The 19,143-nt window shown below is 47.5% G+C and overlaps 1 protein-coding gene across 1 annotated transcript in view; it reads right to left on the bottom strand.

The window, feature by feature from the left end:
- Positions 1-19,143, bottom strand: part of LOC135898871 (uncharacterized) — a 51,726-nt gene that overhangs the window by 18,011 nt on the left and 14,572 nt on the right. The window contains exon 3 of the mRNA XM_065428052.2: positions 15,028-15,186. Coding sequence (XP_065284124.1) covers positions 15,028-15,186 — 159 coding nt within the window. The remainder of the gene's footprint in view (positions 1-15,027; positions 15,187-19,143) is intronic.

The following is a 19,143-nucleotide window of genomic DNA, read 5'->3' as shown; positions in this document are numbered from 1 at the left end:
TATCTCCTCTTATTGCCTTTCACTTTCTTTCTAAGGGCAACCACAGCCGTCATTACCAAGTTCTAAATACCGTGACAATGGAGTTTACTGCTTCTAGCAGAGGCTTCATTTCTTCCGGTTGCTCGCAGATCGGCGTTGCGCGGTGGCATCCAACCACGTGATTGACGAACAGGGACGTCCAGGGGTAACGAACGAATACATTAAAGAGATCAAATATCGCGAACCGGAAGCACCGTGCATACGCTTGAGCCCATAACTCCTTGACGGCAGATGATCGCAACGTTTTTCTATTGCTTCGTTTTCTTTTCTCCGTCAAGGATGAACAGAGCAGCTCTTGGTAAAATTTGAGATGCAGGCCCTCAGGTATCTTCGGCCGCTTGGCCTCTCAACGGGTCGCGACTGTGCATTATTGGCGGTAAAGCTAGAAAACGCGAGTTTTGTGAAACAGCCGCCGTCTTGAAAGAGATGCCAATGCCTGCGAGAGCTCATCACCTGCCGACGTCAGGCGCGCCCACGTGCTGGGACTGTCACGAAAATGGAGCAACAAAAACCGTTCGGCTCTCGGTGAATCGGGAACCCGCCGGTTTCGTGGCTCCAGGAAACGAGAACACTCTTCACAGCACGTGCACACACAGGAAGATCGAAAGTTATCCGCCTGTTTTGTTGTTGTTGTTTTTTTACACCTTGCTGCCCCTGCGTAAGGCACATCAGGCCCCAGTCTATCTTTCGTAGGAGCCATATTGGATTCTGAGCCGCACCCTGCTGATTCACTTCCGGTTCGTGGAATCTACCTGGTCTCGTAGAATGTTGTATGGGCTGGACGGACACGCGTTTTCGTAAAATTACAGACTGAAGAGCACGCAATTATATGGAACTTCGTTAAGGTGATACTGATTTTCATGCTTCAGTGAGATGTCATGCGAATGCGACGCAAGCATGATGTCGGCGGCGCATAATTGTACGGATCCAGTCTACGAGTGATGAGACGCTCAGTTTCTTTGATGACTTTTTCACAAAGGCAGACAATAAAAAGAAATATAATATCACTTCCGATGGCAACCCTTCCATCTTTTTCTTGTGTTGTTTATCGCTGGTCGACCTGGAGTGGCCGCCGAAATCCTGGAGCGAGCGCTCGGGATTTCACCAATTCGAATCTGCCAGCGGAGAACGAAAGTGCTCCGCGGCGGATCATACCGGAAGTCTGTGCGCACACGTGACACAAATCAACTTCCGCTCTGTACTTTTACAAATCGCAGTTCGACAGCAAGCGGAAGTGGCGTATGCTTATCGTCCTGTTCGCGCGCGGACGTGAGCCTCGGCAGCGGAACAAGTGAAAACGATTCGGCGCGGAGTGAGCTGAACCGAAACGACCAGTCCTAAGAGGGAACCCGCTCCTGATCGACCGGCGAAGTCCGGGTTTATCGCCGCGGAGTGAAAAATCCTGCTCTAGATCGACGAGTGACACAAGTGGCATTAGGCTTATTCAGATGTCGCACAACGCAAAGCATTCTTGATGCAGGCAGTCAGCAGCACTCATACAGGCTTCGTTTTCGTAGCAGCGTTCAACGCTATAGCAACTATCCTCCAAATAAGACAAAGCCTTCCTGATCTTTCCAGACTGGTGGCTTCATGAATAAAAGTTATTCATGTATGTGGCCGGTGGGTCCCTCAGAGCTTCCCTGCGTTCTACTAGCCTGCCTATACCACTCGTAAAAATTTGTCCAGCACAACACTTTCGTAAAGGCATAACACTGCACCATTTGGTTTTCAAAATAGAAATGCGTTCTTTGTTAACTCAAGTGATTGCAGTTGGTTTTGTTCGTTACGTTCTTTTTCTGCTGTCATATCTACCTGTACGCCCAGAAGATGACCTCCACCCGCGGCTTGTGGTGTGGTTCACTCTGTATTGCTGGCAGTCATACGACCAATCTTCTTCTGTCCAAATTTTGTCCCACCCATTTCTTAGGAATGTATTCGCACTGTAGAGCTTGCAGTTGCGTAAACATATTTAGCTCCTCCATCTGTCTGTTTTATACAGCTGCGTAAATTGTTGCTCACAGTGGCTCAACTCTGACATGCAGTGCAAGAAACAGTCTCTGGAAGCTCACTAATCATTCGTGTAGCAGCTGTGCCAAATGAAACGTGAGCTTTAGTTATGTCCAATATAGAGGAACTTCAAACGAAACATAAAAATGTAAAAATCAAGAAGACAACTGCAAGGGCCATAGCCGTCTGCCTCGTTCAGAAAGCTCATACTTTTCGGCATAAGTAAATTGACGGCATATCAAATGGCAACTGGTTTCTTCACAGTGAGAAAGAAAGGGTAAACACAGAGACCAATAAATATACATGCTAACAGTAATTAAGTACTTACACCCTCATCATCAAGAATGGAATGCCCTTATTCGGGACTTCAATGATTTCATCTAGAGCGCACTACTTCACGAACCTCATCCGGCCTCTGAGTGACGGCACTCATTTGAATTCATGACCGTTGTAAACAACTTCGATGACGCAACGCACGGAAGTGATCAGTGAAGCACACGGTCTTCACTCTCGATACGGAGAGGTCAGTGAAGCAAAACGTGCCGCACTTTTTTGTTTTCTTCGTTTTCTCTTTTTACCCGTTTCTTCAAGTCATACACCCTTCGTTTCAATATTCAAGCAGCGCACAACGCAAAGGGCGCCAAAGTAAAGGGAATACTTTTCTTCGGGCAGGTGGCTTTTAGGTCACCTCCCCCCCCCTCCCTCCCCCAAGACACTTCGCGACCGCTGTGCGGAAGCAACCAAGGAACGAGAGGAGCGCATTCTTCCTGTCCTGCTGTTGCGGAACGATCCCGCAGCCGTGGGCTGGGTTTCGCTTGACGTGGACGGCTCCCCACCGGCGCCCAGCGCGAGTCTCCGTTTGCGTAAGAGGTCGACGGTTCCGCGCAGCTGGCCCACACCGAAACATGAAGGGTTCCCTGGAAAAATTCTCAGAAATTACTCCGGCGCTGCCTTCGTTCAGCTACAATGGCAGCAATGGTTACTACACGGATTTGTCTAATCTTAGTGCTTGTGGCTTCAAGCGTTCTTGCTGTGCTACGTATTACGCTTCGTCTATGTATAAGTTTTCGAGCACTCAACTGCTATCTAAGCAGAGCATGGGAAAACAAAACTTGCTTGCTTGAGTTGCTCGGAGGGTGCCTACACCTTGCATGTGCCGCAAGGGGCATTAAAGGAAAAAATCCACGCAGAAATTCCTCTGGGAGTTGTCTAAGTATGCGTAGGCATTGTGCCACTTGCTCATCTCTACGCAGCCCCCTGTCATTATCAATATTATGATACTTGATGTGACCCCTTATCAACCCTCATCAGTTGTTATCAACCTTATCGAACACGATCCGCCTCTTATCAACTCTTATCGATCCTTATCAACCTGGATGCCCGGCGAAGCTGTTGCAAAACCACCATTACATTTGCTGAGGGGAGTATGTAGTGCTTTGCTGATGCTTGTTTTGAGTTTGTTCTTTACTGAATTATGCTGTTCTGTGTGTTTTATGGGTGATTTCAATGAGTGTATGCACTGTTCGTTTCATTTTGCTGAGCGCTGGCAGCCTCTGCTTCACGTGGGTATGAGCCATTAATCTTTTTGCTTGCTTACGGGGGTATATGAGCCATTGCTTAGGGTGGTATGAGGCATTGCTTAGGGCCACTGCATTCTTACTACGTGACGGATGGACAGGCTTCTCCTTGGGTAAGCCTAGAAAAAGTTAAGCATTTAAAGTACGGCGCTGCATGGCCAAGGTATCCGGCTCCCTGTCGGCGATTCAAACTTAAGATCGTGACTGCCACAGCTTAGGACAATGTCGCCATCTCGGCAAGTGGGACGCACATCCTGTGCGAACGTGTTTCCATTAAAGTACGAACGGATAGTTCACGTGTGATAAGTGAGCAACACTGTGCTCTACAATGATTTTAAAAGCTAGCACTGAAACAATTTTACTATTCAGGCGGCAGTACACGTCAGGTTATGTTCTCTGTTCTCGTTTTGTATTTTTGAATGGTATCTGTGCGCGAGAACAACCAATCAACAGCCACAATCACCGAACCAACCATAGAGCAGTGGGATGGAGGCCCAGCTGACTAGACCGAGTCCTGAAGACCAACATCATCTGGATAGCAGGGGTCAAGCTATCGGCTCGGGTCCACGGCATCCTGGGCAAGGGACGCCGCGAACCTCGGACTATTCCACCGTCGGCTTATTTATACAAATACCGTTTATTCCTGCGAACATATTTTGTTTCGGCATCGCGTGCATGAGAAAGGCAGAAAGTAAACAAAAAAATGATATCTGTTTGCTATTGACCAATGTTCTGTAATGTTCCTTTAGAAGATAGAGAGAAAAAGACTCACAGGAAAAGAAACTCATTTATTTGGGACTAGCGAATTGGAACTCAAGCAGCCGTTGCAAGTGAGCATCCCGACTGAGTTCTAGCACATTCTGATCACTGTAGTTTAAAAGACGGCTTGTTTCTATTAAATTTCATTAACTCGTCATTCTCTAGCTTCACATACACTAACGTTAATAAGAATGATTGTATAGTAGCACTGACGCAGACATGCGGAGTATTTCACTGCTTTGGGTGTGAAACAAAGTGTGACGAGCACACCAACAGCTTTGACCACATCCAGTTTCGTCAAGCGCCAACACGAAGACGTGGAGGTGTGCATTTTCGAACCGTTACAACACCGTCCTTTCGGACGCTGCAGCACTTATTTCGCATAGTTGGTTTGCACTGACGTCATCGTGGCCGCCATCTTAGGTCATTAGCACGTTGAAAATGTGCGCAAACAAGCAGCGCGGGAAGCGCGTAGTGCGAAAGGCGCGTCGGGCACCGAGCGACAAATCTATGACACAGATGATCCGGTGAGAAACAGTCGCCGTGAAAAGGAAAACCAATGTAAACGTGATGACAGGGTGCACGACGTCATTGTGTAGTCCACGTTTGGGTACTAGCACGTCGAAAAAGCTGCACCCACGACGCCACGTGCAAAAAAAATCTATAGGTGCCCGCTGTAAGCGCCGGCATTTCTGTGTTTTAACGCGACAGCGTTAAGGAGCTCGTGTCGCAGAAAAGCCGGTGTCGTCGACGTCGGCCGTGAGCGATAAATCCCGGCAGGCACTTCATGAATAAAAAACAACTTGCAAGATGCGCCGGGTGGGAATTGAACCAGGGTCTCCGGAGTGTGAGACGGAGACGCTACCATTCAGCCACGAGTTTTCTTCGCAAGAATGACTGGAACAACTTAGCGCCACTTTTTCATCCCTAAATATGCATAGTAAAATTAGCGCGGACATACGAAACCAACGTACGTCGATAGTTGCCAATTAAGCGACACCCTGAGCGTAGTGGCTCGCATTTGCCCGAACGCATCGTTTTGAGAAAAGACGCGGTGCTTACGCGTGACAGTTCACCGTGTATTTCGGCACTCAAGTGCATCGGCAATACAAGCGGCCATTTCCACCCTGACGTGGCCTCGCCTCCGAAGCACATAAGATGCTCCTGTTTGAAAGGATCTTCACAAAATCACGATTTACCAGGTCTATTGCCTAATTTGTGTAAGAATGCCACGGGATGCAAAATTTCGGTTGTCGAGAACGGCAGTGCAATCGCCAAAAGCTTGCTCACGTGCGACACTCGAAACATTTTGCTTTGGAAAACGAAAGCGTTCCGAATGCTCAACTTGGTTATTACGAACAACCGGAGAATAAAAACACCAAGCCATATCTAGAAGTATCGCCCAAAAATTGTTTTTCGTAGCTTCACAAGAGCACCGCAGTTAATGGTGCACCAGCCATTTCAACGGCTCAACAACGGGTCAACAATGATCAATAGCCGTTTTACGTCGCCGGATGAACTATCGAGTTAATGTCGAACGCACTTGCTTGAATCAGCGTTATGCGAAGCTTGGAACGTAGAGTGAGACAGTTCAATTAAATTTTATGAAAATGCTCACACGATGCGTGCATATTTATTTTATTTCAAGCTACGCGCAAGGAACTATTTACGTTCTTCTGCAGTCGCCGAATTTTATGTAATTTCGAATTTTCTGTAAATCGCAAACCCACGATTTTGATTATGAGGCACGTCGTAGTGGTGTGCTCCGGTAAAATTCTTTAACGGGTTCTTTGAAGTGGACCTAAATCTAAGTACACTAACGTTTTGGCATTTCGCCCCCGTCAAAATGCGGCTGCCGTGGCCGGGATTCGATCCCACGACCTCGTGCCTATAGCAGCCCAACACCATATCCACTGAGCAACCGTGGCGGGCTGCCCACTATTCTCAGTAACGAGAAGCCGACATGGTAGACGTGCCAAACGCCGCGAAAGAAGGTATTGAACAACTTTGCTAATAGATTGTGCGCTTAAGGCATCTACGTGTTGCATTGCCGTTAATTAAGCACTATCTGTTTGTTGTTCCATTGCGAAATTCCGTAGAGAACAGCGCTGGTCTCGACAGTTTCCTAGCCAGCGTTGGCAGACAACTACTGTCGGAGGAGGCTATCCTCGGCCCGTGGCCTGACACTACAATTTCAATGCGTGCCACAAAAGCATTGTTGAAGTTCCTGCAGGACACCAAGCTCGACGAGCGGCTCTAGCGAGGCAACTGTCTCATGTACATAAGCCCTCACCACTTCTCTTATCATCATCATCCATCCCAATACTTTCACTCCCCTTCCCTCTTCCCCAGTGCAGAGTAGCAGACTAGAGCGCACTAGCTCAGGTCGACCTCTCTGTCTTTCCTATCAATAAATTCTATTCATTCAATCGGCACAACCACAGATGGCTATATAAGTTGAACCGTTGCGTACTAGCGTCATGTGGCCACGGCTGCGGTTCATGTGTTGAACTATTTAGCAAGGCTCTGTCAGCAAAGCCGGCAACGGTCCGCCAAGAAAACTTCACTTAGAAAGATAAAGAAAGTGTTCGTCTCTGCCAGAGGTGTCCTATGGACAGACAAAGCCCATCTCGCGCCAGCGTATGCTATTACGGCTGAGCATAAGCTGGTTTTGCTGAACGATGACTCTTGCGTCACCTTGTACTCTCAACTAAAGAGGCTTCAAAATCTACTTCCTCATTTTAGTTTTCTGCGTCGCGATGTAGCAATATGTTGCATAGAGGTCACTGCGAACCCGCTAACTTGAAAGGCAGTAACTATAAGGACCTCGACGCTCTTTAAGGTCACCACAAATCGCAGAACAGGGGCAACGCAAGGATTGCCTTCCTCTTCACGTATCTTCGATTTGCTGCACGCGCGTATACACCCCCGCAAGATTCGACTGAGCCAACTTTGACTATTGCGTGCGCCACACCATTTGCTGGGAACTGACACGCCTTATGAAGGAGCATACTGACTCTAAAACTGTTTACTCTTGAGCAGTTCCTCCCGCCAGAAACGTGCCCACTTTCCTGCTGAGAAGGTCAGGTGCTCGCGCGCCTTAAGCTTTCTCTCTTTTTTTTCCGCCTTCCTTCCGCAGGCAGCCAGGCGGGAGAAAAAAAAAAAAGGCCGGCGAGTTCAAAGTTCGTCGCCTGCTTCGAAAGTCGTTGCGGGAACGTTGAGTGGCACACCGCTCCTTCCAAAGCCAAGCCAAGCCCAGACTAAGCTCGGAGCGTTGCCGTCGCCGCCGCTCGCGAAAGAGCCCGATAGGTGTGTCAGTCAAGGACGTTACACTCGGCGTGGCTTTTGGACTGAAGGAATCTTGCTTTTCTTGGTTTCGTCTCCGGGCCCGAGCGGCGCGCATACATTAACGGGATTCGCGCGAGGCGCGCCTCTTCAAGGACGCATATCTTCATTCCGGCTTAACGACGCCGCTGTGCGCAGCCGGATTAAAAGTTAGCGGAATTCCGCATGCCGCGCGTGCGCAGTGCCATCTCTGGTGTCGTCGATCGGGCGAGCCGATATCTGAGTAATAGACACATCTCACCGTGAATTGACGAGGCGGCGTACAGGAGACGACGCCAGCGGGGAAACAAGGGGCACGCGCGGCGCGTGTGTCTGAGCGAGCGAGTCAGGGCATGACTGAAAGAGTGAGAGAGTGAGAATGACTAAACGAGTGAGCGATAAGTGAGTGAGCGAAAAGGTGAATGAGCGATACAGTGAATGAGTGAGGCGGTGAGAGAGTGAATAAGTGAGTGAGGGATGCAGTGAGAGCGACTTAAGTGAGTGAGTGAAAAAGCGTAAGTGAGTGTGTGAGTGAGTCAATACGTGAATGTGATACAATGAATGAGTGACAGCGAGAGTGAATAAGTGAGAGAATTAGGGAGTGAGAGTGACTAAATGGGTGAGCGATAAGTGAGTGAGCAAAAAAGTGAATTAGCGGTACAGTGAATGAGTGAGGCGGTGAAAGAGTAAATAAGTGAGTGAGGGATGCAGTGAGAGTGACTGCGTGAGCGAGCTATAAGCGAGTGAGTGAAAAAGCGGATAAGTGAGTGTGTGAGTGAGTGAATATGTGAATGAGTGATACAATGAATGAGTGACAGCGAGGAGTGAATAGGTGAGAGAATGAGGGAGTGAGAGTGACTAAATGAGTGAGCGATAAGTGAGTGAGCAAAAAAGTGAATGAGCGGTACAGTGAATGAGTGAGGCGGTGAGAGAGTAAATAAGTGAATGAGGGATGCAGTGAGAGTGACTACATGAGCGAGCTATAAGTGAGTGAGTGAAAAAGCGCATAAGTGAGTGTGTGAGTGAGTGAATAAGTGAATGAGTGATACATAGAATGAGTGACAGCGAGAGTGAATAGGTGAGAGAATGAGGGAGTGAGAGTGACTAAATGAGCGAGCGATAAGTGAATGAGTGAGACAATGGAAAAGTGAGTGAGCGAATAAGTGAATGTGACACACAGTGAGTTAGTGAGGCGGTGAGAGAGTAAATAAGTGAGTGAGGGATGGAGTAAGAGTGACTATATGAGCGAGCGATAAGTGAATGAGTGAATAAGTGAGTGAGACAATGAGAGAGTGAATAAGTGAGTGAGTAAACAGTGAGTGAGTGAGTGAGTTGAGTTGAGTGAGTGAGTGAGTGAGTGAGTGAGTGAGTGAGTGAGTGAGTGAGTGAGTGAGTGAGTGAGTGAGTGAGTGAGTGAGTGAGTGAGTGAGTGAGTGAGAGTGAGTGAGTGAGTGAGCAAGCGAACGAGCGATAGTGCATGGCGGGCTCTCATTGCGCCCGTTCATGTTGCCATCATCGCCCGAATAGCAAACAAGCCACTCGCCTAAACGATGGCAGCAGAAATTAATTAAACTACTAAATATCCAGTAAACAGTAGCCAGCAACAATAGCACCCCGTCTCAGAGACAGCAGATTGACCAAGTATACTACTGCTCACCGAAATCAACGGTTTCATAAAAATGCGGCGCTACTAATTATTCTCGACAACAGCTAGTCGATGAAGCGACGAAACAAAGGCTGAAAGATGATTCCTTCCACGAGAAACCTGAAATGAAAAGTGAGGAGAAGTCGCGGATTATTTACGATCGGCAACGCCAAACACCGGTTTATTGTCCGTTACTCCGGCGCTTTCCGAAAACATATTGTTAAAGCAATATCGCACACACTCGATCGAGAAATACGGAAAGTGTGGCGAACGCGCTCGGACGTCGAAAGGGACAAGCCGGCCGTAATGGGGGTGAAAGGTCGTTGGCTCGATGCCCGCACGAGCATCTTCTTGTCGGCACCGGAAAACCGCAACTCCACTTCTAGCGCCTTGTTTTTTTATGGGCTAAATGAAAACGACACGACTACCAGCTTTGGTAAAAGTGATTGAGCACTTGATCACATATTAGGCTTAGCGTATACCCTCGAAAGAAAAAAACACGACTCTTCAGCCCATTCTAGACTTCGCCGTAAGCAGGCAGGCGATATAACGGTCTGCTCAGTTACGGTGATTCAATGCTCGTTTCGGACTGCTGTCCCTCGTTCTTAGTATTCACGCGCGTTTCTTGTTTATTCTTCGTTCCGGCGACTGTTTCCCCCCTCCCCTCTCTCTCGCCTACTAATAACTTTTTTCATTACGGCTCGGCGCAAGACGCACCTTCGGGTATCGGAAACATTCTCGAATGTTGTCGCCTAATCTACATCGATAGGACCTTGTCTGTAATTAGGCTGTTTGCGCGACGCGAATATTGGCATACATTCCAGAACGCGCACGAGCGCCAACGATAACGCCGGAATGTATGCACGACGAGCGATGAATAAATAGCCGGCGCATCTGACCCGTGGATCGGATTCCGACGGTCGCAGCTCGCCGCTGCTTTCTGCTCTGAGTGTCACTTGTTTTTCCGGGCACAAGCTCGCCCAATAGAAGAAAGGCAAACTACTTAACTTAAGTAGCGCCTTTGGCGATGTTTCGTTCTTCACCATTACAACAACGTGACAATTAACTGACTGAAAACGCTGACTTCGCATTGGCGCTGTCCCGATTTCTTCATATGCCGCAGACAGTGGCAGATAGTAAGGGAAGGTCTGTGGGCCCCCTCGCTTCGTGGTCGCGCTATGTCCATCTATACGCACGTTTCTATTCTCGTGATCCTTGAACCCGCGCGCTTCAACAAATAACATGAGTCAAATAGCGCAATTCATTGTGCTTTGCTTGCACTACACATGGGCTTCTAAAAAAGAGAAAAAAAAATGGCCTAAAGGGTTTAAAGCTTTTCCTTTCCGTGTTTTCTTTTCTTTCTCTTTTTCGATGCAAGCAGAAGCTTACTTTGTTGTCCTAAGAGAACTAAATTCGTGTTGGGCTGCTGAGCACGAGGTCGCGGGATCGAATCCCGGCCACGGCGGCCGCATTTCTATAGGGTCGAAATGCAAAAACACCCGTGTACTTAGATTTAAGCGAACGTTAAAGAACCCCAGGTGGTCGATATTTTCGGAGTCCTCCACTACGGCGTGCCTCATAATCAGAAAGTGGTTTTGGCACGTAAAACCCCACAGTTTAATTTTTAATTTAGAACTAAATACGGCACTGTGCTTGGTTTTTCACGAGAACAGGGGGGGGGGGGGGATGTTGCACGGGCATAGCGTGAAGTGCGTAAGTCGATTACGGGCTCCGCAAAAATTATTGAAGAAAGGCAACCGACAGCAATCTATAAGTTCGCAGCCTCTCTTACTTTGTTCATTTTTTTTTTTTCATCGAAGCTGTTCAGGGAAGACACACAACAGTTTTCGTGCCTCTGCGTGCGACGGCATGGTCGACATCAAATTCCAACGCAACGGGGTCGCCTGTGTGTACCGCGAATTTGATATTAAACGTAGTAAATGAATGATATAATAAGAGGTACTTTGCGTGTATCTCACTGAAATAAAGAACCTATATCCGCGCGTGTCGCCAAAAATCCGCCGTTTGCGTTTTGCGACTAGCGTCGCTTCGACAAAAAGAATTTTGAACCACGCATACCCAACCATGCAAGCCCTCCATGTGGCGCAAGAAAATTACTGAACTGATTCAATTTCTCAAAGTAGAATACGAAGAAAAATCGTAAAGTACGACTTACACGCAACCTTCAGGCGTGATAGCGTCAGATTGTAATTTGAATATATGAGAAAACATAATCCTGTTACGCGGAAACTCAAATACAAAACACTTTTAACGCGATAGCGTTTTCCAGCTGCCATTTGAGGTCTGTCTCAGTAGGAGCGACGCGGCCCCCTCGGTTCCTTGCACAGCATTAAAAAATAAAGAAGAACCACAAAGCTCGCCTTCGTGCATAGCGTTCGCCGCACGCGTTTCCCGGTGAACATTACGGTTACATAAGCGTCCTCCTTTTTTTTTTACTACAAATCTGTAACTTTTGTTTCTGGCGTCGCGTTATAGCGGCCATATGCGCTGAAGCTCAACCAGCAGTTTGTGCTGCCGCGACGGTGAAAGCTGACGCCCTGGTGCTGCAACGCATCATCGTGGGCGAGAGCTGTCGCTCATAGCAGCCAGCCACGCCCGCTCGTGTGTTCTTTACCGTCTTCGTGTATCCGCGCCACAGGGCTCTATTTCCTATATAATCAAACTAAGCCCAATTAACCGTCTAGTCCACACGTAAGCATAAAGGCAGGAGCGACTCCTCAAGCAACATTTAGAACGTGCTGAGCAACAAATTGAAATACCTAGTAACTAGCACTAAACGCCACTATAGAGATGACCCACAGACCTGCCGCTTTATTACGGCAACAGCGCGGAAACGACGGGATAAGAAAGCCAGACACGCTGCTCGTTCTTTGAGCTGCTACCGTCCTTTTATACTATATCTATCTATCTATCTATCTATCTATCTATCTATCTATCTATCTATCTATCTATCTATCTATCTATCTATCTATCTATCTATCTATCTATCTATCTATCTATCTATCTATCTATCTATCTATCTATCTATCTATCTATCTATCTATCTATCTATCTATCTATCTATCTATCTATCTATCCCCTAGCAAGAAACATTTTTTTGAAAATTTATTACACTTACGACCCACTCCAACTTCACCTTCGGATATTGCGGGTTTCCACAGTACCAACTTCCTGGTTCACTACCTCTATATACGCATAAGTCCGGTGCTCCCGTTACGTAACACGCCCAGTGTATGAAATGAGATAAGACACGACCTCTCACGGGCGCTCGTCTTTTACTTTTTTCTTTTTAAATAAGCGGTATATACAGCCTCCGCCCTTTGACAGTTTGCAAATGCGTCGTCCGTGCACGAACAAAACGGCGCGTGCGCCTCACAACGGACACGCAACTCAAGGACCGTTCGCTGTCGAGCTTAGCGTAAGCCTCTGCGTCGGCGTGGCCGTGGTCCTTGGCTTTTCACCCCGCACTGGCGAACGCGCCAGCCGCCAGAATACGACGGCGTTGACTGCGGCGTGTGTACTGCCCCGTTCCTCTTGGCACGGTCGGCAGTGCCTAACCCTTCGACGATGACCACGGGGGGTGGACAAAAGAGGAGGGGGTCGTAATTATTTATGCTTTTCCTTCCCGCGCCTAATTATCGCCATGCTGAGAATCCTGGCACCGTCTCGCATTATCGAACGTAAATTACAATCACGACGAGCCGCTGCTGCCTGTGTGCCGACGTTCTCTCGAGAAAACACTGCTCCTCGGCCGACCCTGAACGCTGGAATCAAACGCCTTTACCTTTTTGTGTTTGTTTTAATCTTTCTTTCTTTTTTTGCTTTCCGCAGTGGTTAGGATAATGAGCGTTATATTCAGGCAGGCGGATCGTCTTTGCGTCTTCTGGCAAACTGCTTCTCCCCACCTCACAGATTCTTGCCGAGTCTCTCACGAGAAGAAAGCGAAAAAATTGCGTTCGGAAGCCAAAGGGAAACCTGCCACGCGTCTAATTTCATCACTTAACTTTATTCATGAGCCGGGGATCCACGTTCACCGCTGTAAAGTATGTTCTCAACCGCAAAGAACGTTAATCCCCGCTACGAAGAAAACGCGATATCTTCATTCCTTGAGGCCGTGATTTAGTATTAAAACCTTCTTTTTTTGTAGTTTTGTTCATTGCATCAGGTGTAATATTTAAAAAATATTAGATTGTGCCCTTGCATAAAGCATCGCCTAGAACTAGCGCATCAATCACGTAACTAGACGTGCTATTCAAGAGGTTTTCCTTGAGCGGTCGTTGAAATTTCCCATTTTTGATGCGTGCCTTTTTAACTGTAATGTCGAGCTTGTCAGTTATGTACTCTGAGTTTGATATCTGCTTTTGATAAACCATCTTGCGTCATAGATATATGGGTGGCAAGAAGTACAAGAAAGAATTTTCTCGCGGGACCCACGGTCACGTAACCGTTGACCCCGACTGTACATCACCAATGTCTAACATTCGTGTACCGCCTACGGGCGATTATTACTGCTTCTATGCTGCACAGCGACAGAAAAATAGAGAGGGAGAAGGTTTAACGGTATCTTGAAAGGCTAGCCCAGCGAAAACATGACGCCACAAGCGAAATGGCGAGGGATGAAAGAAAGTAAGTGAGGTATAAAGAAAATTCACTCTTTATCCGGTCCCTGCGAAATGAATGTTCAGCGAAGCTGTTCGAAACCACCACACCTGCTTAGAGGGGTATGCGCTGCTTTACTGCTTTAGACCAATGCAGTAATGGTAATTTAGCGTAATGGCAGTGATGGGAGTATAATGCTAATTTCGACAGCATGCCTCCGCCCATAGCGGTGCTCCAACAACATTGAAATCGGTTGCTAGGCTGGTTATTTTATACGCGGAAGGCTAGTGACGTCACTCCCCACGTCGCAAGCTGCCGTCGCCGAGGCAGCCTGCGCAACACTAATATTTGCCGAAAGACGTATGCGGGGAGCGCTATACGTGTTTCGCATTGTTACGAGAAGCGCCTCATCATCAATCGTGTGGTCCGGACGATTGTTTCGTGCTTGTTTTTTATTGATACGTACGCCGTTCTGTATGTTGCATGCGTGATTCCAAAGAATGTATACACCGTTCGCTTCGCTTCACTTTGCTGACTGCTTGAAGCCTCCTCTGTCTTACGGGCGTATACGAGTCACTGCTCCTGGCCCTGCAATGCCGCCGGGATTGGCCCACGTTTTTGGTGACAGACGCGGACACGACAAATGTCGACCAACTAGACGCTAACAGCTTCGCTGTAAAACTAAGCGTGCACATCAATACGCACACACGCTCATAATGCACTGCCATAAATGAATTTTCCAAATTCCAAGTGAAGCGTGGATCCCGCAAGAAACTCTACAATCTCTTTCTTTAGTGGGGTGCAGACCAGAGGCAAGACGCTGCCATGCTCTGAGAACGTCCCGCAATCAAGTCACGCCTGGGGTCCAACGTTCCCTCCCTTCACCCAATACTGCTCGCCTTTCTCTCTCTCTCTTTCTCTATATCTCCCTCACCTCTACCCCGCGCAGCGCTGATGAGGTGCCCTCTCGAGAGAGGCAGTTATGGCGCTACACCTTGCTATTGCTTTGCAAATTTCAAAGTCACACACACACACTAAACAGAGGCAAAGACTCACCTGATCCGGTCCGGGCGCCTTGTACTCCGGTTCTATGTCGCCGAGGCCAAGCGCCTCCCTCCGCTGCTTGATGGTGAGCTTGAGGCAGTTCTTGATCAGCACCGATCTCTCTCGCGGGATGCACTGCAGGGTCTCGTCCTCCAGGAATCGCGGCGTAGCCTGCGATTGACACATGAACACACATGTGACACATGAAGTGTTCATGAAGTTTTCATGTGACATGTGACACATGAAGTTCATGAAGTGTTCATGAAGTGACACATGAAGTTTAAAGCACCAAAGCAACGCTGAGACTATGAGAGACGCCGTGTTGGAGGGATTTGGATAAATTTTTTGATCATCTAGGGTTCTTTAACAAACTCCAAATACAGGTTGCAGAAGAAAACATTTATATGCATATGCGAGCTTCCTTTTCTTCCACGTACAGGAGCGGTTCTTGCGTTTCGATCACCCTCGTCGAGATACCTCGGCTAGGAGTCAAACTTGCCACGCTGTGCTCAGCAGCCTAAAGCCTACACTCTAAAAACTAAGAGAGTGCCGGGCACTCCCTTTGAGGGAGTAGCGGCTTGTCCCATATTTCACTCTCTTTTCGAGAGTAGATCGACCCTCTTTGAGAGAGAGTAGGTCAACTCCTGTTGACAGAGTTTTGTTACTCCGCCGCAAGGGATTGCTAGTACTCTTCTGCAGAGTGATAATACTCTTCCCACAGGGAGTGCTAGTACTCTTCCGCAGAGTGGTAATACTCTCACCGTAGGGGTAATGGCACTCCACCAGACCGAGTACTTCTACTCCCCCAAACAGAGTGCAACTACTCTTCCCAATACCCTCTTAGCGAAGTCCTGGCCACGCATGCAGGCAGGAAATCAGATCAAATTAGGGTCGCTGATACACCGTTCTCTAGGCGGCTCCTCAGACTCAGTGGCCCGATTCCAAGCGGCCTTCAGAATAGGCGTGAGCAATGTTATGCAGGATTTTAAAGTCATTTTTCCTGGCTATTTGCTGCCTACCATGAGTCGTGACGGCTCGTAATCGGCCTATGCGTATGTGTCCCGAACGCCACTGCGGAGAAAAAAAAGCTAATTCACATTTAATCCGCAAATATTTTCGCATATTTCACAATCAGGAGACACATGATCTAATTAGAACACAATAGTCGAGGGAATCACACACTTATGGAGAACCACATTGCTCTATACATCACGTGGATTCGAACCCGCGTACACTCGCATCTATAGAATTCAAAGCACACATCCTAACCATTACACCACAAAGCCACCACGCTCAGTCGTGTTGTTTTAGAGCTTATATACATAACAAATGTATTTGAGGAATCGGCTGCGGTGGTTGGAGTTTCTCTGCAGTGTGCTGTGCTGTTGTGTACTGGAATACGTTTGCGTTTGCATCATTTCTATTCCTTGCTACGACTAACGGAGGAATACAACGTAGACGACGACGTGAGAACTATTCACGGCTTGTCGTCACCCCAGGAAAATAACAAATGTGCCGTTCAGCTCACGATCGAGTGCTTTTCCAGTCCATGCATTATATGTTCTCCGAAAATATGCGGATACAAAGTATCGTGCCAACCGTCCACGTATGTGAATTTAAGTCGCGCGTATACTGGTGAGCATTTCTGTTTATTTTTTCCGCCAGTTCCATTCGTATGTGGTCAACTGCGATGCCAGTACCAGTCATTTCGACGTGCCTCACGCTGCCGTGTAGGCGTTCTTTTCAAGTGCATTAGTTTAGAGTTTGGTTCAGTCCGCTGTGAGCTGTTGTCCTGCATTAGCAGCGGATCGTTAGCGTTTTGAAGAGCACGCATTCCAGCATTTGGAGACTGCTTATGCCGATAGCCGCGTCACATGCATTGGCACGCATGTTTAAATGAGTAATGTGTCCACTTGTTACGCGTGCACTGCTCGTATCCTGTGGCAGTGCTCGTTCTAAAAGCTTCGAAGACCATCTACATTCATACGTGTGTTCAATATATATGCACAGGATAGACTTGCCGGCTAGTTGGTTGAGCATTTTAGAAGAAACAGCGCAACACAAGGACGACGCAAAAACATGGACAACACCACGAAGCGCTGGTGTGGTCGATGCTTTTTTTCGTCCTGGTGTTAGCGCTGTTTCTTCTTCCACGATACACGCACACCACAGGTACGCGAAAGTTTAGGAGTATAGGGTGTTAACTTTGTTTTCCCCGTTTCCTCTCAGTGTCAATGGCAAAATGCGTTGCCCGAAATAGCGCACGCTTACCCCCATATTCAGAAATGCATCATAACTTGAAGCCCATGCTTGACTTGATCTAAATGACGCAAGTCGTGAACGCACCAAAAGAAAGGCAGTGAGCGTCTGGGGGACGTTCGCACCAGGCGTCGTTTATATAAAGTCAAGCATGGGCTTTGTATTAATATACATTTCTGAATACGGGGGTTAGTCATCTACTTCTCACAGAAAATGTCGAAGAAACGCCCACCAAAACCAGGCACATTCGTAAACCTAACTAGGCAATACGAAGCTCCATAGAAAAAGAGTGGTATTAAAAGCTTTCAGTATTTTTCTTTACTCCAAAATGGTTGCGCTCGCGTGGTTTCAATGTACAGAGATGATGCAGCGTTAGCTAAAAAGCATGAATTTGCGAACTCCATGCCAAAATAAGCTTGTAAAATTATTTAGGTGCTAGAAACCAGGGTTTGTAGCGATCCTTGAAAACCCTTTATTTCTAAAATGCCATTTTCAAGGCATTGAAAAGCCTGGAATTTTTAGAAGTACTGGAAAGTCCTTAAATTTGTACACTTGGCTAGACATAGCAGACATTGCCAAGTGTTTTTTTTTTCCCTTCTGTGACATTCTTCGCATGTCACAGAGAATTGTCTGTGGAGGTAATAGAAGGAAAGCGACATCCTTAAAGTTCAAATTACAAAGGAGCTGCAGATACCAGTTTTAGGCACATGGAACCGGCGACAAATGTACTTGGAGGAGCAGAAGCAGGAAGCTCAACGGTTGAGGCATTCAAAGAAAAGCCGTGATGAGTAAATTGAGAGCTACAGACACAATAAAAGATCACCTTTCTCCGGTGCTGTGTTGTTCCGCGATCTTGAGCGCGCGCGCGCGCGGTGGAGAACTCCGAGTGAAAAAGTAGAGCGCTCGCTACGCGTTCCTTTGAACTGCGGCGGCCTGTTCTCTTAGAAGCAAAACGATGTGTTCTTTGCTCAGCGTGCATGAATGATACATTGCCATGTTCGGGGCCAGCCACCTACAGTTGAAGCAGAAGATCACGCTACGTTTTGTTCTCTATTGCCGCAAGAGTAGAACTACTCTCTCTCTCTGAAGGGGGAGAGTGAAAAGCACATTTCACTCTCTCCTTGGTGAGAGAGTGAACAATGCATTTCACTCTCCTCGACATTTTGCGAGAGTAAAACGACGCTTTGAAGAGTGAACCGGCCGCTTCACTCCTGCGATACCCTTCCTAGTTTTTAGAGTGTAGTCAGCCTAGCAACCTAGTCACCGGGACACCGCGGCGTGTCAATGTATGCCAGTGAGCGGTTGGTAACTTTGTGAGAAAGTCGCAAGATTTAGCGAGTCTGTAATCACCTTAACCTTAACTGTGTCTTTTTTTTTGTCCTAGCAACTTATTTTGTTACATTTATGGTGACACCAATTGCCAATACATCGCCCTGGTTGAATTTCGCGACGCGCTTTCGCCAAGTACAATGCCTTGCCACCAATTTATTCCGAGTGGAATAAATGTGCCTCCATTTGTTGCAACTTCGAAATATTGTTGGTGAGCAATATGAGTACCTCAAAGGTGCTTTTTCTAGGCGAAGTACAATCTTGAGGTCTCATATCCGTTTTCGAAAATTACAGGTTATTATTGCGATTAGCGTTCTTTTGATACTAACTGCAGCTTGGTGTGCCGCTAGCTAACCGTTATCGCCTGAAAGCTCGAGTAATTGGGTATGTGCCAATTCTTGGCTGATACCCCAGAATGTGACAGACTAGACAAGAAAGTGCGATAGGCAAGGGGAGGAAAGAGAAAAGTAGAAGGCAGGGAGGTTAACCAGAATAACGTCCGGTTGGCTACCCTACACTGGGGAATGGGAAAGGGGAAAA

Source organism: Dermacentor albipictus, chromosome 10 (genome assembly GCF_038994185.2).
Source record: "Dermacentor albipictus isolate Rhodes 1998 colony chromosome 10, USDA_Dalb.pri_finalv2, whole genome shotgun sequence".
NCBI lineage: Eukaryota > Metazoa > Arthropoda > Arachnida > Ixodida > Ixodidae > Dermacentor > Dermacentor albipictus.
This window is presented reverse-complemented; position numbering and strand designations above follow the sequence as displayed.